At 37.2% G+C, this 22,928-nt stretch overlaps 1 protein-coding gene across 1 annotated transcript in view; it reads left to right on the top strand.

Moving 5' to 3' along the window:
* Positions 1–22,928, top strand: part of LOC128644090 (disabled homolog 2-like) — a 168,682-nt gene that overhangs the window by 66,972 nt on the left and 78,782 nt on the right. Inside the window, exon 7 of the mRNA XM_053696807.1 lies at positions 8,224–8,277. Coding sequence (XP_053552782.1) covers positions 8,224–8,277 — 54 coding nt within the window. The remainder of the gene's footprint in view (positions 1–8,223; positions 8,278–22,928) is intronic.

Genomic DNA, 22,928 nt, shown 5'->3' with positions numbered 1-22,928 from the left:
ATTCTCATTCCATGCCTCAGAACATTTGCTGGGTGCTTTAAGGGAGTTTCAAGTAATTATGGGAAGTGGCCAACCTGCATTTAGTTGGCAGGGCCACATGTGGTGGGGGGGGGTCACACACGGAGGGGTGAGGCTGTGGATGTGTCTGGTTGTGACATTATGGGCAGGGCTTGGCCAGTCCCTTAAAACCGTAACAACAAGGGACTGCAGGCAGGAAGCGGCCATACATTCCAATCCATCAACATCCCACAGGATGCAGGACCATTGGGAATTATGTAATTCATGACTGCAATAGAGATGTATGTCATTCATGGTTGAATTTATTATTCCAATATAGAGTTTCAACATAATTGTCTTATGGGAGAGTCAATATTTAGAAAATAATTATATTGCCTAAAATACTTTACCTGCCACAGATACGTGTTGCTCTGTTGACCAGAAGAGACCATAACTATCTTCTTAGTAACAAAATGTAACTTCCACAAGTCTTTCCTGTGAACATCTGAAAAAAAATAATGATAACACTAAAATTGGTTAGAGAAATTTGAATCCCCATCAGTTTTGAAATATTAATCCATCTTGCAAAATTGATTAATTTATTTTATATTGCGTGAATGTTTCACTTTTAATATTTTAGATACCCTGTGTGAATGTTAATAATACCTAAGACAGCTGCAAAGATGTTAGTAGAACAAACGTGTAATTGTGAAGGTGCTTTGGGTTTTGATACAATTATGGATTGTTATGAAAGAATTTAAAAAGAAAACGTTTGAGTTAATCAGAAGGGGATTTCTAAAGTATGGTACCAATGTAATTACAATAAACATGAGTTATCGTAGTGATGGCTAACTTCCTAATGACTGCTGATTATTATTTTAGATGCCTTAAAGGGATATGAAACACAATTTATTTTCTTTCATGATTCAGATAGAGCATGCAATTTTAAGCAACTTTCTAATTTACTCCTATTATCAATTATTCTTCGTTCTCATGGTATCTTTAGTTGAAACAGCAGGAATGTAAGCTTAGGATCCGGCCCAATTTTTTATTCAGCACCTGGGTAGTGCTTGCTGATTGGTAGCTACATTTAGCTACCAATCAGCAAGCGATATAAAGGTTCTGAACCAAAAATGGGCCGGCTCCTAAGCATACATTCTTGATTTTTTAAATAAAGATTGCAAGAGAATGAATACAATTTAATAGGAGTAATTTAGAAAGTTGCTTAAAATTGCATGCTCTATCTGAGTTATGAAATAAAAAAATGGGTTTCATATCCCTTTAAGTGCTGCTAATAAATTATCTGTATAAAACAAATAATAATAAAATTACTGAAAATGACCAGTGACATTGGTTCTGGCTTTCTTTTGAGTTGCGGCCATGTTTTCCATTCTACCAGAAGTCCTGAAAGCACAAAAAACACACAATCATTACTTCTGCACAAACCACTAGTTAACCCTGAGTTGTAAAAGCATTGCAATTGGAATAGGAATAGTGTAGTAGAGGGTCACTGTAATTGTTGAGCAGAACATAGCTATTTCAAGGTAAATGATTACAGGGTTTGTTCTGTACATAGTGGCAATATGAATAAGGGTTAATGATAGGAGTGTTGCAAATGTTCAAAAGTATCTATAAAAGGAACATTAAAGGGACAGTCTACTCCAAAATTGTGTATTGTTTATAAAGATAGATAATCCCTTTATTACCAATTCCCTAGTTTTGCATAACCAACACGGTTATAATAATATACTTTTTACCTTGTATCTAAGCCTCTGCAGACTGCCCCCTTATTTTAGTTCTTTTGACAGACTTAGATTTTAGCCAATCAGTGCTGACTTATAAATAACTCCACGGGAGTAAGCACAGTGTTATCTATATGGCACCGTCTAGCTATGAAAAATGGTCAAAATTCACTGAGATAACAGGTGGCTTTCAAGGTCTTAAAAATTAGCATATGAGCCTGCCTAGGTTTAGCTTTCCACAAAGAATACTAAGAGTACAAAGCAAATTTGATTAACAGTACATTTGAAAGTTGTTTAAAATTGCATGTCCTATCTGAATCATGATCATGAATCATGATAGTTTCATTTTGACTAGACTGTCTCTTTAAACTGAACAATTTTATAAATTCATATCACTCATATAAAACAGTCCTAATTTGAACATGTTAATTTTTTTTGCATGCAAAACATTAACCTCCTAAGGACTGGGCACTTCAGACAAAAACTTTCCCAAAAGACCAGAGCATTTTTAGCATTTTTGCCATCACTACAGAAATAGAGCCTTTTTTTTTTTTTACCTTTTAAAACTATATATTTTTTTTTAGTAGACAACCCAAAGTATTGATCTAGGCCCATTTTGGTATATTTCATGCCACCATTTCACCGCCAAATGCGATCAAATAAAAAAAATTAACTTTTTTCACAATTTTAGGTTTCTCACTGAAATGATTTACAAACAGCTTGTGCGATCATGGCACAAATGGTTGTAAATGCTTCTCTGGGATCCCTTTTGTTCGGAAATAGCAGACATATATGGCTTTCGCATTGCTTTTAGGTAATTAGAAGGCTGCTAAGTGCCGCTGAGCACCACACTTGTATTATGCCCAGCAGTGAAGGGGTTAATTAGATAGCTTGTAGGGTTAGTTTTAGCTTTAGTGTAGAGATCAGCCTCCCACCTGACGCATCCCACCCCCTGATACCTCCCTGACCCCTCTCAAACAGCTCTCGTCCATCCCCCACACCCCAAAGGTCACCCCCATCTTAAAGGGATACTAAACCCAATTGTTTTCTTTCATGATTCAGATAGAGCATGCAATTTCAAGCAACTTTCTAATTTACTCCTATTATTAATTTTTATTCGTTCCCTTGCTATCTTTATTTAAAAAGCAGGAATGTGATGCATAGGAGCTGGCCCATTTTTGGCTGAGAACCTGAGTTATGCTTGCTTATTGGTGGGTAAATGTAAGCCTCCAATAAGCAAGTGCTATCCATGCTGAACCTAAAATGGGCTGACTGCTAAGATTTACATTCCCGCTTTTAAAATAAAGATAGCAAGAGAACAAAGAAAATTTGCTAATTAGAAATTTCATGCTTTATTTTAAAAGAAACATGAAAGAAAAAAATTGGGCTTAGTCTGCCAGTATAAAAATATATATTTTTTTAAATTATATATTTACTGCAGGGTAGTATCCCCCTTTACCTCCCAACCTCCCTGATCCCGCCCAAACAGCTCTCTAACCCTCCCCCCTCTTCCTATCTGTGGCCATCTTAGGTACTGGCAGCTGTCTGCCAGTACCCAGTTTGCTGCAAAATAGGCAAGAAAAATTAAAACGAATATATAATACCCATTTTTCTGTTGTGTAGCTGCCCCCCCTCAATACCCAAACCCCCCTCCCAGATCCCTTTTCCTCAAATTATCCCACATATGATACCCCTCATTGCCCCTCCTCCCTCCTTCCCCCTCAATCACGCAGCTGGAGGTTTTTTTTCCTGTAGCATGGCGTAGCGGTCCTGCTCACTCCCGCCCTCCTCTCGCCTCCTCCAGTGATGGGCCGCCCACCCCCCTCCCTCCTTACGCTCCCACCCACCAACGATCGGTCCCACCGCGGTCCGATGCAGAGAGGGCCACAGAGTTAAAGCTGTTTATTTTCAATCTAACAGGAAGTGCGTGTTTGCGCTGTATTGGTCTGTGGCATAGAAGCTCACTAGCCAAAAAGGAAAACTCCCTCACATCTATTGGTGGATATGCTCCAAAAGTGTAACGAGCACTGGAACAACAGTGTTTTTATTTTTAAACTGTAATATACAGTATATTATTTTGATTTGATATTTTGATTTTCTAATTAATGAAACTTGCCCTTAGTGTCCTTTTGAAGCACTTTACAAGTAGTAAATAATTATAGTTTCATTATTTATTTTATTCATTTTCCTGTAATTTAATTCAGAAAATTGGAAGTGCAATACATGCAGTCATTGGTTGCACACTCTACTAGCCCATTTATAATCATCCCTAATTGGTCTCTGCAGAAAGAAAGACCTAGCTTGCAAGCATAGCTTTATGGACAATGTGGGGCCGATTTATTAAGTGTACCAGATCACGTCCCCCAGACATTGATAAATGCCGACATCATACACTATCGGCATTTATCATTGCACAAGCAGTTCTGGTGAACTGCTTGTGCAATGCCGCCCCCTGCAGATTTGCGTGCAATCGTCCACTTGTAGGGAGTGTCAATCAACCCGATCGTATTCGATCAGGCTGATTAATGTCCCCTGCCTCAGAGGAGTTGGACGAGTTAAGGAGCAGCGGTCTTATCGTCTAGATTACGAGTTTTGCGTTATGAGTGGTGCGGTGCTAACGTGCAGTTTTTTTCTCACCGCTCACTTACCTACAGCGCTGGTATTACAGGTTTTTACAAACCCGGCGTTAACAGGCAAGAAGTGAGCGTAGAGCAAAATTGAGCTCCATACCGCACTCCAATACCAGCGCTGCTTAAGTGAGCGGTGAGCTGGTTATACGTGCTCGTGCACAATTTCCCCATAGACATCAATGGGGAGAGCCGGCTGAGAAAAAGTCTAACACCTGCCAAAAAGCAGCGTAAATCTCAGTAACGCAGCCCCATTGATTCACATTTTATGTTTACACCTAACACCCTAACATGAACCCAGAGTCTAAACACCCCTAATCTTACACGTGGTGGATATGCTCCAAAAGTGTAACGAGCACTGGAACAACAGTGTTTTTATTTTTAAACTGTAATATACAGTATATTATTTTGATTTGATATTTTGATTTTCTAATTAATGAAACTTGCCCTTAGTGTCCTTTTGAAGCACTTTACAAGTAGTAAATAATTATAGTTTCATTATTTATTTTATTCATTTTCCTGTAATTTAATTCAGAAAATTGGAAGTGCAATACATGCAGTCATTGGTTGCACACTCTACTAGCCCATTTATAATCATCCCTAATTGGTCTCTGCAGAAAGAAAGACCTAGCTTGCAAGCATAGCTTTATGGACAATGTGGGGCCGATTTATTAAGTGTACCAGATCACGTCCCCCAGACATTGATAAATGCCGACATCATACACTATCGGCATTTATCATTGCACAAGCAGTTCTGGTGAACTGCTTGTGCAATGCCTCCCCCTGCAGATTTGCGTGCAATCGTCCACTTGTAGGGAGTGTCAATCAACCCGATCGTATTCGATCAGGCTGATTAATGTCCCCTGCCTCAGAGGAGTTGGACGAGTTAAGGAGCAGCGGTCTTATCGCCTAGATTACGAGTTTTGCGTTATGAGTGGTGCGGTGCTAACGTGCAGTTTTTTTCTCACCGCTCACTTACCTACAGCGCTGGTATTACAGGTTTTTACAAACCCGGCGTTAACAGGCAAGAAGTGAGCGTAGAGCAAAATTGAGCTCCATACCGCACTCCAATACCAGCGCTGCTTAAGTGAGCGGTGAGCTGGTTATACGTGCTCGTGCACAATTTCCCCATAGACATCAATGGGGAGAGCCGGCTGAGAAAAAGTCTAACACCTGCCAAAAAGCAGCGTAAATCTCAGTAACGCAGCCCCATTGATTCACATTTTATGTTTACACCTAACACCCTAACATGAACCCAGAGTCTAAACACCCCTAATCTTACACGTATTAACCCCTAATCTGCCGCCTCCAACATCGCCGACACCTACATTATACTTATTAACTCCTAATCTGCCGCCACCTACATTAAATTTATGAACCCCTAATCTGCAGCTCCCAACATCGCCGACACCTACATTATATTTATTAACCCCTAATCTCCCGCCCCCAATGTCGCCACAACCTACCTACATTTATTAACCCCTAATCTGCTGCCCCCAACGTCGCCGCCATTATATTATATTTATTAACCCCTAAATCTAAGTCTAACCCTAACACCCCCTAACTTAAATATAATTTAAATAAATCTAAATAAAATTCCTATCATTAACTAAATTATTCCTATTTAAAACGATATACTTACCTGTAAAATAAACACTAAACTAGATACAATATAACTAATAGTTACATTGTAGCTAGCTTAGGGTTTATTTTTATTTTACAGGCAAGTTTGTATTTATTTTAACTAGGTAGAATAGTTACTAAATAGTTATTAACTATTTAATAACTACCTAGCTAAAATAAATACAAATTTACCTGTAAAATAAAACCTAACCTAAGTTACACTAACACCTAACACTACACTACAATTAAATACATTCCCTACATTAAATACAATTACATAAATTAAATAAAATTAGCTAAATTACAAAAAAAAAAACACTAAATTACAGAAAATAAAAAACAAATTACAAGATCTTTAAACTAATTACACCTAATCTAATAGTACTATGAAAATAAAAAAAGCCCCCCTAAAATAAAAAAAACCCCTAGCCTAAATTAAACTACCAATAGCCCTTAAAAGGGCCTTTTGCGGGGCATTGCCCTAAAGAAATCAGCTCTTTTACCTGTAAAAAAAAATACTAACAACCCCCCAACAGTAAAACCCACCACCCACACAACCAACCCCCCAAATAAAAGCCTAACTAAAAAAAACCTAAGCTCCCTATTGCCCAGAAAAGGGCATTTAGCTCTATTGCAGCCCAAAGCCCTAACCTAAAAAATAAACCCACCCAGAACACCCTTAAAAAATCCTAACACTAACCCCCTAAGATTCACTTACCGAGAGAAGTCTTCATCCAAGCGGCAAGATGTCCTCAACGAAGCCGGTAGAAGTGGTCCTCCACACGGGCAGAAGTGGTCCTCCAAACGGGCAGAAGTCTTCATCCAGACGGCATCTTCTATCTTCATCCTTCCGACGCGGAGCAGCTCCATCTTCAAGAATTCTATCAGCCAATCGGAATTAAGGTAGAAAAAATCCTATTGGCTGATGCAATCAGCCAATAGGATTGAAGTTCAATCCTATTGGCTGATTGCATCAGCCAATAGGAATTCTATCAGCCAATCAGAATCTAAGGGACGCCATCTTGGATGACGTCACTTAAAGAGATATTCATTCAGCAAGAAGACTTCGTTGGAAGAGGATGCTCCGCGCCGGATGTCTTGAAGATGGAACCGCTCCGTGCCGGATGGATGAAGATAGAAGATGCTGTCTGGATGAAGACTTCTGCCCGTCTGGAGGACCACTTCTGCCCGTCTGGAGGACCACTTCTGCCGGCTTCGTTGAGGACATCTTGAAGACTTCTCCCGGTAAGTGAATCTTCGGGGGTTAGTGTTAGGATTTTTTAAGGGTGTATTGGGTGGGTTTATTTTTTAGGTTAGGGCTTTGGGCAGCAATAGAGCTAAATGCTCTTTTAAGGGCAATGCCCATCCAAATGCCCTTTTCAGGGCAATGGGGAGCTTAGGTTTTTTTTTTTTAGTTAGGCATTTATTTGGGGGGTTGGTTGTGTGGGTGGTGGGCAGTGTTCCCTCTAAGGCCAGTTTTGTGAGCGGTCCAGCAGTGAAACTGTTAATAAGAGAATCATACCTTGCAGTCTGTATTGTGCAGTGTTTGCTAATTGCAGGGTGTGGTTCCTTAATTAACTGTATCACTGCTGGGCTGCTTACAAAACTGACCTTAGATGGAATACTGGTGGTGGGTTTTGCTGTTGGGGGGTATTTGTATTTTTTATTTACAGGTAAAAGAGCTGATTTCTTTTGGGCAATGCCCCGCAAAAGGCCCTTTTAAGGGATATTGGTAGTTTAGTTCAGGCTAGGGTTTTTTTTATTTTGGGGGGCTTTTTTATTTTGATAGGGCTCTTAGATTAGGTGTAATTAGTTTAAAGATCTTGTAATTTGTTTTTTATTTTCTGTAATTTAGTGGGTTTTTTTGTGATTTAGCTAATTTAAGGGAGGAGCTATATAGCAGCTCTGCTTGGGTGATCCTCTTGCAACTTCCTGTTGGGAAGGAGAATATATCCCATAAGTAATGGATGACCCGTGGACTGAACACACTACAAGAGAAATAAATTTATCAGGTAAGCATAAATTATGTTTTTTTGTGATTTAGCTAATTTAATTTAATGTATTTAATTTTATTTAATGTAGGTAATTTATTTAATTGTAGTGTAGTATTAGGTGTTATTGTAACTTAGGTTAGGTTTTTATTCTACAGGTCAATTCTACAGAAAATATAATTCTAGTAAATGACTTCTTCATCTCTAAAACAAAGGTGTAATATTTTATTTTATGCTCTACAGAATGGCGGTGATTCTTTGCTCAGCATTAATGATGAGGTTGACAAAATAAAACTGGTAAGTAGAGTTGGTTGTTTGCTTCTCATTCTTAACTGTAACTTCAAATTATTTATGTTGAATAAAAATGCGTGAACATGTTTAACAATTTAAGAAGATATAAATGTGTGATGCAAAATTATTAGCTTGTACAAAATTGTATCCTTTCAACATGTTGGCATTTAAAATACTTAGTAAAATGCTTAGTAAATGCCAGGGTATAAAAATAGCAAAAGAGAAAAAGATAGACAGGCACTACTCGGGGTGTAAAGTAAAAGAAAAAAAGATCTTTTTTAGCATCCAATAAAAAATCTAGGAAGCAATTAGCACCAGAAAAAGTGCAGACAAACAGACAGTTAATGAGAGACAAACGGCCTGACGTGTTTCGCACCCCCTAGTGGCGCTTAATCATAGGCCTATCTTTTTCTCTTTGGCATTTGTGTTTGGGGCTGATCTCCCTGGCTACGGCACTCCGGTATAGCCGGCTTTCTAATGGATGACCTTTTGCCTCCTTTTGTGTTTCGGTTCAGGATTAGTGTAGCCGCACGCCGTGGCTTTTCTTCTGCATATAAAAATAGCAAAGTTGGCATTTAAAATACCAAAGTAAATGCGAGGCTACCGGAATAGCAAAGTGCTACTTACTGTTAACGTAAGCATAATTTACATTTTTAATGGCTAGGCATTTGCAGTTTCGTGAGCTGTGGAATGCGGAAGAAGGCAGCCACTCGTGGCATTCGGTCCTTTTCGGAGGGCAACACAGATCTGGATTTGCAAAGACCTTACTGTGTCGCACTTTTACCGAAGAAGTCTAGCTCCAAAAAGAGCCAAATACCGCAAGCATTCCCCTTTTTCCGCATTCTGCAGCTATCGAATTTTCTAAATGCAAATGCCTAGTATCTGCTTTCATGCAAGAGGACAAAGATGGATGGGACACAACTATCCACATTTTTCTGACAAAGAACATTGTACTTTATGTCAAAATGCACTGCCAATTCTTATAGAAAATATAAAAGCCAAGCACAAGCTGAATAATAACATAAGACAACTCTTTGCAGCTGTTTAAATTGCACAATGTCAAGTTTTATTTGGGTCTGTGCCCAAACAAGGTGACCTTCTGCATTTCTCAATGTGTGCATGCTAGCAAAAGAACACTTTTGTGACTATGTTTATGGATTACAGTTAGGAGGAAAACATTGCATACATTTGTTTTACAACAACTGCCAATGAGTGTTAGCTCATTTAGAACATGCAATTCTTACTATTTATAACTCGTATAGTATAATAAATAATTTTAAAAAAATCAAAGCGAAAGGGTGAATGCTGTGATACCCAGCAGACAGAATCTCTCATCTCTCTCTATATAAAATAAGATGAAACTTAAGTGCCAGGGTCTGTAACTAAACCTTACTGGATCCCAGGAAAAAATACCTATGCCAAGGCTCTCTTTCTCATTTCAACTGCACCCCTACAAAACACTATTTTCTGCTAATAGGTATCTTGTTCCACCATAAAAGTTACATAATTAAACAGCACACCTGAATAATAACAGATACCATATTACACAATCTATTAACTTGGGGCTGGATGAGTGGGTGCCCTAGAAGGCTGGCCCCATCTCAGCTGAAACCCCTCTAGTCAAGCCCATAACTAGCTAATTAGTGCAGTGTTTTTGGCTGAACATAACCTTTCATTAGAGTCTAGAACAAGATCAACTATTTTTTGTTAAATACATTCTAAAATGCATTGTTCAGGTGTCCACCTCTTAGCCAATAGCCATACTTGCCCTTCGGCATTATGCTGGATGGCTAGCACACTATTGCCTAAGAGGTAGAAACACCACCTCATTGAAAAAATTGCGTTTTGTAGCGGGGGGGTGCTTAGCTCGACAATAAATGCAGGCAAATAAAGGTACTTTCAGCAGGAAGATTTTTATACTACTTGACTGAAAGTCCCTAATATTTATAGCACCGGTAAATCCTAGCATTTAAAAAACGCTAAGATTTACCATCCATTTAAGACCATGAATTTAGTTCCCCAAATTAAAAAATTCAATATCGAACCAAGTAAATTTTTATAGACCTGAGTTACATTTAGTTACTTATTTATAATATATAAATAATAAGAATATTTAAAAAATAATATTTAAATATTATAAAGCTAATTTGATGTAACACATAAAGGAAGCATTGTATATAACATGTCAGACTGAGAACCATAGTTTTGCAGACTAGAAGGCTGATAATTAAGCTGATAGAGGATAAAGGATTTTGTCCAGGGTTCTAGAACGTTGTGCTGCTTATGTTTAAAATAATAATAATAATAATAATAGAGAAAAGAATAAACGAGAGGAAGTATTATATTTTGTTTCAACAGCCTTTTTATGAGGTCAGATGTTCACAAAATGTATGCATGCTTTCCAAATTTAAACTTAAAAATGAAAACTGGGGATGCAGGGGTGGGGTTTCAGAGGCAGAGTCTAGGCATTCTAAGGGATTAGCTCACTGCCTGTTTTCATGAGAAGATAGGAGGGTGGAATTGCTGTACAAAAGTCTGATTTCAGTGAGATGATTGGCTCTCTGTTTATGAGTTGCCCTCAAAAGCATATTGGGGAAAACAATGGCGTTCTATGCAAACAAATATTTTGTGTTTTAAACAAAAGACAAATATTTTATACAATGCACTATTAAAAAATATAAATAAAAAAACAAACTATAAAAATTTTTAGGAAAAAGTTATCTTGGCGTTAGCCAGTAACATAAAGTACAAAGTGAGAATTAAACTACCTTGGAAGCCTTCACACTCTGCTTCAAGAGCAAATTATGAAGGAGCAGATGACAAATCGAATCTCATAAACGTGTTGGTAACATTAATAAGTACGTCCTTTAGACATTCCTTCTGCAAGAGTACAAACCTCTGGTGAAAAGAAGCATTTGTGAACATTCTAATAGAATTCAAGATCCAGGAAAATGTCTAATAAATATTCACAGCCAAATGTTATAAATGAACAAACAAACCAGACGGCACGTTACAGACAAGAAATAACTGACTGATAATTCATGTATGAAGCTTTTATTTCTATTTACCTAATGATGGTTGTTTTTCCATCACGGGCTCTGATTTCCTTAATAAAAACTGTGTCCTTTTTCTTTACTAAATGCAAATCTCTCCTTCCTTGTCAGACCAAAAACAAAGCTTGTTAAGGCTCCAAATATGTGTCGGTAAGTCTAACAGTCGTATAGTGCAATAGTGACGTAAACATCAGTGCTGGGAAACATAACTGCTTCAAAAATATTGGCAAATAGTGCATATTTTTATATATCTTTTGTCTTTTTTTTTTACTAATGGAAATCCATATTGTTTTATTTTAACTAGAAAGAATCACTGATCAAAATTTTCCCCAAATTCTGCCTTATAAAACTGGTGAAATACATTACGTACTACTAGTGTTATTTTATAATCAGCAAATAAATGCATTACATAGGTTTAATTCCTACTAGAATACATGTATATATGAATGAATGGTCATTGTAACCATAAATCATTTTAATTAAAGGGGCAAGTAAAGTTGGGCAGTTACATCTACGCATTTGAAGAACAAGTTTTTGTTTTTTTAATGCAAATATGTTATATTAAAGGAACACAAAACCAGTCCCTTAACAAAAAATTTTTATGTATAAAAAAAGTTTTTATACATAAAATCACCCCTCAACCTTTACCCTCACTTACCTTACACGCGGTTGTCCCATGCATGGAGTCATGTTTTTTACAGGCAATCAGATGCCGTAACACTCACATCTATTGAGAATAAAGTTCAAATTGATACTGAACCCACATTTTTTCTTTCATGATTCAGATAGAGCATGCAATTGTAAGTAACTTTCTAATTCACTCCTATTATCAATTTTTCTTCTTTCTCTTCGTATCTTTATTTGAAAAGCAGGAATGTAAGCTTACGAGCCGACCCTTTTTTGTTTCAGCACCGTGGATAGCACTTGCTGATTGGTGTCTGCATTTAACTACCAATCAGCAAGTGCTAGCCAGGTGCTGAACCAAAGATGGGCCAGCTTGTAAAATTACATTCCTACTTTTTCAAATAAAGATACCAAGAGAACGAAGAAAATGTGATAAAGGAGTAAATTAGAAAGTTACTTAAAATTGCATGCTCTATCTGAATCATGAAAGAAATAATGTGGGTTCAGTATCCCTTTAAGCTGCTTTCAGTCAGGCCTTTTTAGTGATGGGTCTGGCATGATACTCCCATTACTTATTTTAGCTAATTTTCCTGCAAATGAACTGAAAATTGTGAGTTTTCCATTTTTAGAAATTGGTAGAGCACACTATAGACTTTATAAGCCTAACCCTGCCACATATTTGTCCCTAATTAGTGGGTAGTGGGTAAGTAGTGGGTGGTGAGGTTAGACTATTGAGAAAACAACAGCAGCATACCAAGTGTGTTAATTAATTAAAAAATATCACACTCATCTGGTATGTTAAAGGGACAGTAAAGTCAAAATTAAACGTAAATTGATTGGACAGAACATGCTGTTTTAAACAACTTTCCAATTCACTTCTATTATCAATTTTGCTTAGTTATTTTGTTATCCTTTGTTAAAGAGTAAGCTCAGGAGTGTGGATGTGTCTTTAGCCATCTAGCAACAGGGTTTGTATCAATATTAATAGCAATGTTATACATAGTTACAAACATTGCTGCCATAGAATCCTATAGACACGTGCACTCTGATAATTGCTTACCTAGATTTACTCTTCAGCAAAGGATACCAATAGAACAAAGCACATTTGATAATAGGAGTAAATTGGAAAGTTGTTTAACATTACATGCTCTATCTGAATCATGAATGTTTAATTTAGGCTTCACTGTCCCTTTAATTTATCGCAAGATGGTGGAACAATCTTGCAATTGAGTTTACTGTCCCTTTAAAAGTAGACTTTATAATACATCAATCATATTTCTAATAAAGAATTGTATATTAAAAAATATAAAAAATAAGGATTTTACCCTCATTTCTAGGCTCTGTTAAAGTAGATTATATTGAAACAACATACTTAAAAGGGCATGAAACCCAAAAAATGTCTTTCATGATTCAGATACAGCATACAACTTTAAACAACATTCCAATTTACTTCTTTTATCTACTTTGCTTTGTTCACTTAGTATCCTTTATTTAAAAGCATACCTAGGTAGTCTCAGGAGCTGAGAGCTAGCTGCTGATTGGTGACTTACCAATTTTTTTTCCGTTAGCTCCCAGTTGTGCTTTCCTGCCCTTCAATAAAGGATACAAAGAGAATGAAGCAACAGTGATAATATAAGTAAATTGGAAAGTTGTTTAAAATGTTATGTTCTATCTGAACCATGAAAGAAACATGTTGGGTTTTAATGTCACTTTAAGGGACACTCTACGTCCATATTTTTGGAGCTTCTTTCTATTCATAAACTTATTGTTGTTAAGTCTTTAAAAAAAAAAAAAAAAACATAACTTGTAATCATGCAGCAGGAAGAATATTCAACCTCAGGTTTACTTGATTTACTAAAAACTTTTTTATGTACCAATGAATCCTGGTTAATAAGATAAATTAATCAATGGAATACCCATTAAAAACAAAACAACTTACCATGGCCTTAAAGGGACAGTCTACAATAGAATTGTTATTGTTTTAAAAGATAGATAATCCCATTATTACCCATCCCCCAGTTTTGGATAACCAACACTGTTATATTAATATACTTTTTACCTCTGTGATTACCTTGTATCTAAGAATCTTCTGACAGCCCCCTGATCACATGACTGTGACTATATAAAATCTACTTTAGCGTGCTAACTCTTAAATAACTCCCTGTGCCTGAACACAGTGTTATCTATATGGCTCACAGTCTCTTGTTGTTAAAAGCAATTTAAAAAACATGTTATAAGAGGCAGCCCTCAAGGGCTTAGAAATTAACATATGAGCCTACATAGGTTTAGTTTCAACTAAGAATAACAAGAAAACAAAGCAAATTTGATAATAAAAGTAAATTGGAAAGTTTATTAAAATTACAAATCCTATTTGAATAATGAATGTTTAATTTTGACTAGACTGTCCCTTTAAGTTTATAAAATCATGGCAGTTTGAGAATACAGGTGTTTTGCTAGATGTACGTAAATTTACAAAACCTTAGTGTATACTGTTAATTGGAAAGTTTATTTGGTAATTATATAAATTGAATTCTGCACTCTTGTGCCTCTTGTGGTATTATGTCACTATTGCACTGGGTTCTCCAATGTTTCACTGGCCTGAACATATTTAAAATATGATTTTCCATTTTTAGTCATGTGATTTCTTTTGGATGATGCTAAAGTTTGTTTTTGGTTGATTCTGTTTTCCTTTTTTATTTCTTTTCTTTTCAGGCATAGTACCATTGATCTATATTCTCTGCCATTTATTTCACGTGGTCTTGGTGTTTCACCACCCTGCTTTATCATAACAGCATGTGCATCATCTCTTAACAGATTATTGTTCATTTTGGAGAATCCTAAAAGTTTAACCTTCCTTGAGTTACATATTGACAAATGTTTTTTGGGGTTTTTTTCCCCCCCAAACGTTAAAAAAGACATGAAAGTCAATATGAAACTTAAATAATTCAGATAGAATATGCATTTTTAAGATATTTTTCATTTTTTTTCTATTATCAAATGTATTTTGTTCTTTTTGTATTGTTTATTGAAAAGCATACGTAGGTTGGCTCAGGAACTACTGGTAGCTCGCTGCTGATTGGGGGTTACAGACATGTGACTCTTGTCTTTAGTTCGCCACATGTATTGATCTAGCTTGGGAACTGACCTTAAAGGGATATGAAACCCAAAAATGTTATTTCTTTCATGTAATTAGCAAGAGTCCATGAGCTAGTGACATATGGGATATACATTCCTACCAGGAGGGGCAAAGTTTCCCAAACCTCAAAATGCCTATAAATACACCCCTCACCACACCCACAAATCCGTTTTTACAAACTTTGCCTCCTATGGAGGTGGTGAAGTAAGTTTGTGCTAGATTCTACGTTGATATGCGCTCCGCAGCAGGTTGGAGCCCGGTTTTCCTCTCAGCGTGCAGTGAATGTCAGAGGGATGTGAAGAGAGTATTGCCTATTTGAATTCAATGATCTCCTTCTACGGGGTCTATTTCATAGATTCTCTGTTATCGGTCGTAGAGATTCATCTCTTACCTCCCTTTTCAGATCGACGATATACTCTTATATATACCATTACCTCTGCTGATTTTCGTTTCAGTACTGGTTTGGCTTTCTACAAACATGTAGATGAGTGTCCTGGGGTAAGTAAGTCTTATTTTCTGTGACACTCTAAGCTATGGTTGGGCACTTTTTTATAAAGTTCTAAATATATGTATTCAAACATTTATTTGCCTTGACTCAGGATGTTCAACATTCCTTTTTTTCAGACAGTCAGTTTCATATTTGGGATAATGCATTTGAATTAATCATTTTTTCTTACCTTAAAAATTTGACTTTTTCCCTGTGGGCTGTTAGGCTCGCGGGGGCTGAAAATGCTTCATTTTATTGCGTCATTCTTGGCGCAGACTTTTTTGGCGCAAAAAACCTTTTCTGTTTCCGGCGTCATACGTGTCGCCGGAAGTTGCGTCATTTTTTGACGTTCTTTTGCGCCAAAAATGTCGGCGTTCCGGATGTGGCGTCATTTTTGGCGCCAAAAGCATTTAGGCGCCAAATAATGTGGGCGTCTTATTTGGCGCTAAAAAAATATGGGCGTCGCTTTTGTCTCCACATTATTTAAGTTTCATTTATCATTGCTTCTGGTTGCTAGAAGCTTGTTCTCTGGCATTTTTTCCCATTCCTGAAACTGTCATTTAAGGATTTTGATCAATTTTGCTTTATATGTTGTTTTTTCTCTTACATATTGCAAGATGTCTCACGTTGCATCTGAGTCAGAAGATACTTCAGGAAAATCGCTGCCTGGTGCTGGAGCTACCAAAGCTAAGTGTATCTGCTGTAAACTTTTGGTAGCTGTTCCTCCAGCTGTTGTTTGTATTAAATGTCATGACAAACTTGTTAATGCAGAAAATATTTCCTTTAGTAAAATACCATTACCTGTTGCAGTTCCATCAACATCTAAAGTTCAGAGTGTTCCTGATAACATAAGAGATTTTGTTTCTGAATCCATTAAGAAGGCTATGTCTGTTATTCCTCCTTCTAGTAAACATAAAAAATCTTTTAAAACTTCTCTTTATCCAGATGAATTTTTAAATGAACATCATCATTCTGATTCTAATGATTCTTCTGGTTCAGAGGATTCTGTCTCAGAGGTTGATGCTGATAAATCTTCATATTTATTTAAAATGGAATTTATTCGTTCTTTACTTAAAGAAGTCCTAATTGCATTAGAAATTGAGGATTCTGGTCCTCTTGATACTAAATCTAAACGTTTAGACAAGGTCTTTAAATCTCCTGTAGTTATTCCAGAAGTTTTTCCTGTTCCTGGTGCTATTTCTGAAGTAATTTCCAGAGAATGGAATAATTTGGGTAATTCATTTACTCCTTCTAAACGTTTTAAGCAATTATATCCGGTGCCGTCCGACAGATTAGAGTTTTGGGACAAAATCCCTAAAGTTGATGGGGCTATTTCTACCCTTGCTAAACGTACTACTATTCCTACGGCAGATGGTACTTCCTTTAAGGATCCTTTAGATAGGAAAATTGAATCCTTTCTAAGAAAAGCTTATCTGTGTTCAGGTAATCTTCTTAGACCTGCTATATCATTGGCTGATGTTGCTGCAGCTTCAACTTTTTGGTTGGAAACTTTAGCGCAACAAGTAACAGATCATGATTCTCATAATATTATTATTCTTCTTCAACATGCTAATAATTTTATCTGTGATGCCATTTTTTATATTATCAGAGTTGATGTCAGGTTTATGTCTCTAGCTATTTTAGCTAGAAGAGCTTTATGGCTTAAAACTTGGAATGCTGATATGTCTTCTAAATCGACTCTACTTTCCCTTTCTTTCCAGGGTAATAAATTATTTGGTTCTCAGTTGGATTCTATTATTTCAACTGTTACTGGTGGGAAAGGAACTTTTTTACCACAGGATAAAAAATCTAAGGGTAAAAACAGGGCTAATAATCGTTTTCGTTCCTTTCGTTTCAACAAAGAACAAAAGCCTGATCCTTCATCCTCAGGAGCAGTTTCAGTTTGGAAACCATCTCCAGTCTGGAATAAATCCAAGCCTTCTAGAAAAGCAAAGCCAGCTTCTAAGTCCACATGAAGGTGCGGCCCTCATTCCAGCTCAGCTGGTAGGGGGCAGATTACGTTTTTTCAAAGAAATTTGGATCAATTCTGTTCACAATCTTTGGATTCAGAACATTGTTTCAGAAGGGTACAGAATTGGTTTCAAGATAAGACCTCCTGCAAAGAGATTTTTTCTTTCCCGTGTCCCAGTAAACCCAGTGAAAGCTCAAGCATTTCTGAAATGTGTTTCAGATCTAGAGTTGGCTGGAGTAATTATGCCAGTTCCAGTTCTGGAACAGGGGCTGGGGTTTTATTCGAATCTCTTCATTGTACCAAAGAAGGAGAATTCCTTCAGACCAGTTCTGGATCTAAAAATATTGAATCGTTATGTAAGGATACCAACATTCAAAATGGTAACTGTAAGGACTATCCTGCCTTTTGTTCAGCAAGGGCATTATATGTCTACAATAGATTTACAGGATGCATATCTGCATATTCCGATTCATCCAGCTCACTATCAGTTTCTGAGATTCTCTTTCCTGAAGTTCATTGATTCCTCAGACAAGGGTAACCTTTTTGGGTTTCCAGATAGATTCAGTGTCCATGACTCTGTCTTTGACAGACAAGAGACGTCTAAAATTGATTTCAGCTTGTCGAAACCTTCAGTCACAATCATTCCCTTCGGTAGCCTTATGCATGGAAATTCTAGGTCTTATGACTGCTGCATCGGACGCGATCCCCTTTGCTCGTTTTCACATGCGACCTCTTCAGCTCTGTATGCTGACCAATGGTGCAGGGATTACACAAAGATATCTCAATTAATATCTTTAAAACCGATTGTATGACACTCTCTGACGTGGTGGACAGATCACCATCGTTTAGTTCAGGGGGCTTCTTTTGTTCTTCCGACCTGGACTGTAATTTCAACAGATGCAAGTCTTACAGGTTGGGGAGCTGTGTGGGGGTCTCTGACGGCACAAGGGGTTTGGGAATCTCAGGAGGTGAGATTACCGATCAATATTTTGGAACTCCGTGCAATTTTCAGAGCTCTTCAGTCTTGGCCTCTTCTGAAGAGAGAGTCGTTCATTTGTTTTCAGACAGACAATGTCACAACTGTGGCATACATCAATCATCAAGGAGGGACTCACAGTCCTCTGGCTATGAAAGAAGTATCTCGAATTCTGGTTTGGGCGGAATCCAGCTCCTGTCTAATCTCTGCGGTTCATATCCCAGGTATAGACAATTGGGAAGCGGATTATCTCAGTCGCCAAACGTTGCATCCGGGCGAATGGTCTCTTCACCCAGAGGTATTTCTTCAGATTGTTCAAATGTGGGAACTCCCAGAAATAGATCTGATGGCCTCTCATCTAAACAAGAATCTTCCCAGGTATCTGTCCAGATCCCGGGATCCTCAGGCGGCAGCAGTGGATGCATTATCACTTCCTTGGAAGTATCATCCTGCCTATATCTTTCCGCCTCTAGTTCTTCTTCCAAGAGTAATCTCCAAGATTCTGAAGGAATGCTCGTTTGTTCTGCTGGTAGCTCCAGCATGGCCTCACAGGTTTTGGTATGCGGATCTTGTCCGGATGGCCTCTTGCCAGCCGTGGACTCTTCCGTTAAGACCAGACCTTCTGTCGCAAGGTCCTTTTTTCCATCAGGATCTCAAATCCTTAAATTTAAAGGTATGGAGATTGAACGCTTGATTCTTGGTCAAAGAGGTTTCTCTGACTCTGTGATTAATACTATGTTACAGGCTCGTAAATCTGTATCTAGAGAAATATATTATAGAGTCTGGAAGACTTATATTTCTTGGTGTCTTTCTCATCATTTTTCTTGGCATTCTTTTAGAATTCCGAGAATTTTGCAGTTTCTTCAGGATGGTCTGGATAAAGGTTTGTCTGCAAGTTCCTTGAAAGGACAAATCTCTGCTCTTTCTGTTCTTTTTCACAGAAAGATTGCTAATCTTCCTGATATTCATTGTTTTGTACAAGCCTTGGTTCGTATAAAACCTGTCATTAAGTCAATTTCTCCTCCTTGGAGTTTGAATTTGGTTCTGGGGGCTCGTCAAGCTCCTCCGTTTGAACCTATGCATTCTTTGGACATTAAATTACTTTCTTGGAAAGTTTTGTTCCTTTTGGCCATCTCTTCTGCCAGAAGAGTCTCTGAATTGTCTGCTCTTTCTTGTGAGTCTCCTTTTCTGATTTTTCATCAGGATAAGGCGGTGTTGCGAACTTCTTTTGAATTTTTACCTAAGGTTGTGAATTCCAACAACATTAGTAGAGAAATTGTGGTTCCTTCATTATGTCCTAATCCTAAGAATTCTAAGGAGAAATCATTGCATTCTTTGGATGTTGTTAGAGCTTTGAAATATTATGTTGAAGCTACTAAGTCTTTCCGAAAGACTTCTAGTCTATTTGTCATCTTTTCCGGTTCTAGAAAAGGCCAGAAAGCTTCTGCCATTTCTTTGGCATCTTGGTTGAAATCTTTAATTCATCATGCCTATGTTGAGTCGGGTAAAACTCCGCCTCAGAGGATTACAGCTCATTCTACTAGGTCAGTTTCTACTTCCTGGGCGTTTAGGAATGAAGCTTCGGTTGATCAGATTTGCAAAGCAGCAACTTGGTCTTCTTTGCATACTTTTACTAAATTCTACCATTTTGATGTGTTTTCTTCTTCTGAAGCTATTTTTGGTAGAAAAGTACTTCAGGCAGTGGTTTCAGTTTGAATCTTCTGCTTATATTTTTCATATTAACTTTATTTTGGGTGTGGATTATTTTTCAGCGGAATTGGCTGTCTTTATTTTATCCCTCCCTCTCTAGTGACTCTTGCGTGGAAAGATCCACATCTTGGGTAGTCATTATCCCATACGTCACTAGCTCATGGACTCTTGCTAATTACATGAAAGAAAACATAATTTATGTAAGAACTTACCTGATAAATTCATTTCTTTCATATTAGCAAGAGTCCATGAGGCCCGCCCTTTTTGTGGTGGTATGATTTTTTTGTATAATTCACAATTATTCCAATTCCTTATTTTTTATGCTTTCGCACTTTTTCTTATCACTCCACTTCTTGGCTATTCGTTAAACTGATTTGTGGGTGTGGTGAGGGGTGTATTTATAGGCATTTTGAGGTTTGGGAAACTTTGCCCCTCCTGGTAGGAATGTATATCCCATACGTCACTAGCTCATGGACTCTTGCTAATATGAAAGAAATGAATTTATCAGGTAAGTTCTTACATAAATTATGTTTTTGTGATCCCGAAAGAGCATACCATTTTAAAAAAACCAATAATGTTAAATTATAAGTTTATACAAAAACTATAACAAAATACTAGCAATGAGCTCTTGAAATATAACTAAATGTTTTAAAAAGAAATATATACAATAAAAATGATTCTTGACCCAATCAGTCTTTGCTGAACCATTTTAAAAAAACAAGAACAGACAGTGGATATATAATAATACTCTAAGATAATACAGTGGTTACCATATATTAGATTAACAGCCACTTGTATGACTACTCCTACTTGTATGACTTTCTAACTTGTATGACTTCTTCCATCTTATACACCAAACCAGTAACTATGGCATAAATAGCCTGAAATCCAACAGTAGTTAATGCATGCTATTAATTAGGAACACAGCCATTACAATATTATCAAGCAAACATTCTTTAAAGGGGCAATCTACTACAGATTTTTTTTATTGTTTAAAAAGATAGGTAATCCCTTTAATACCCATTCCGCAGTTTTGCATAACCAACGGTTATTTTAATAAATTTTTACATCTGTGATTACCTTTTATCTAAGTATCGGCAGACTGCCCCTTATTTCAGTTCTTTTGTCAGACTTGTATTCAGCCAATCAGTGTTGACTCGCAAATAACTCCACAGGAGTGAGCACAATGTTTATCTATATGGCACTTTTTAGTTGTGAAAAACTGTCTAAATGCAGTAAGATAAGAGGCGGCCTTCAAGGGCTTAGAAATTAGAATATGAGCCTACCTAGGTTAAGCTTTCCATAAAAACTACCAAGAGAACAAAGCAAATTTGATGATAAAAGTAAATTGGAAAGTAGTTTAAAACGGCATGCCCTATTGGAATCGTGAAAGTTTATTTTTGACTAGACTGTCCATTTAAATTCCTAGTCTTTATATAAATTGTAACAAGGATTCTTTAACTCATGAAAATGTTTCTTGGGTTTGTTTACTTTATCCAGTCTCCCGGTGCCTAACCAATAAAAGGTACTCTTGTTTCTGAGAACCAAAGGCCATGGCGTACCTCCTAGTATCCAACCATCAGTATGTTCTCCTCTTGGTGCCTAACCAATAGGAGGGACTCCTGTTCATGAACACCCAATGACCACAGACTACCTCCTGATACCTAACGAACAGGAGCTACTCCTGTTCATGAACACCCAATGACCACAGACTACCTCCTGGTACCTAACCAACAGGAGCTACTCCTGTTCATGAACACCTAATGACCACAGACTACCTCCTGGTACCTAACCAACAGGAGCTACTCCTGTTCATGAACACCCAATGACCACAGACTCCTGGTACCTAACCAACAGGAGCTACTCCTGTTCATGAACATTCAATAGCAACAGACTACCTCCTGATACCTAACCAACAGGAGATGCTGCTGTTTGTTGTGTGTTTAAACACCCAATGGCCACAGTATACCTCCTGGTGCCTAACCAACCAGATGTGCTCTTGTTCCTGAACTCTAGAAGCCCACAGACTACTTCCTGATGCATAACCTACAAGATGTACTCTTGCTCATGAACATCATATTAGAGTCTTAATACAGATTGTAACAATCTGTATGTTATGGAAATGTTTCTTGGGTGTGTTTACTTTACCCAGTCTCCTAGTGCCTAACTAACAGGAGGTTCTCCTGCCCATGGACACTCATGGCCACAGACTATCTCTTGGTATCTAACCAACAGAATGTACTCCATTTGTTAGAGACTTTAGCTAAAACATAGTTGACATCATATTAAAGATCCCATGAATTATTCATGATATTTAAGTAGAAATAAATCACTGAATGAACTAAAACTCTTAAGAAGTTAACTAGGCACACACACATGCTGGGCAATGACATATTTTTTTTCTATTCTTACTACCATTTACTAAGATGGTTCCATATTGAGAAAACTGTATAAGACATTTTTATAATAAAAATAATAATACAAACATTAGCTTATGTTTATAGAGAACAGTTTAAATTGACTATGTCACTCCCTGCATTAAAAAGCATTGCAAGTAAAAATATATAGGGAGAAATACAGAACATTTAGTAGATTATAAAACAACACATATTTTCAACACAATCAGTTTATTTAGAGTAGGCTGCAACTAGTGCTTCTCACTTTTATATCTTAAAATTCCTTTTTTTTTTCAAACTGTT

The sequence above is a fragment of the Bombina bombina genome, unplaced genomic scaffold (assembly GCF_027579735.1).
Source record: "Bombina bombina isolate aBomBom1 unplaced genomic scaffold, aBomBom1.pri scaffold_627, whole genome shotgun sequence".
Taxonomy (NCBI): domain Eukaryota; kingdom Metazoa; phylum Chordata; class Amphibia; order Anura; family Bombinatoridae; genus Bombina; species Bombina bombina.
This window is presented reverse-complemented; position numbering and strand designations above follow the sequence as displayed.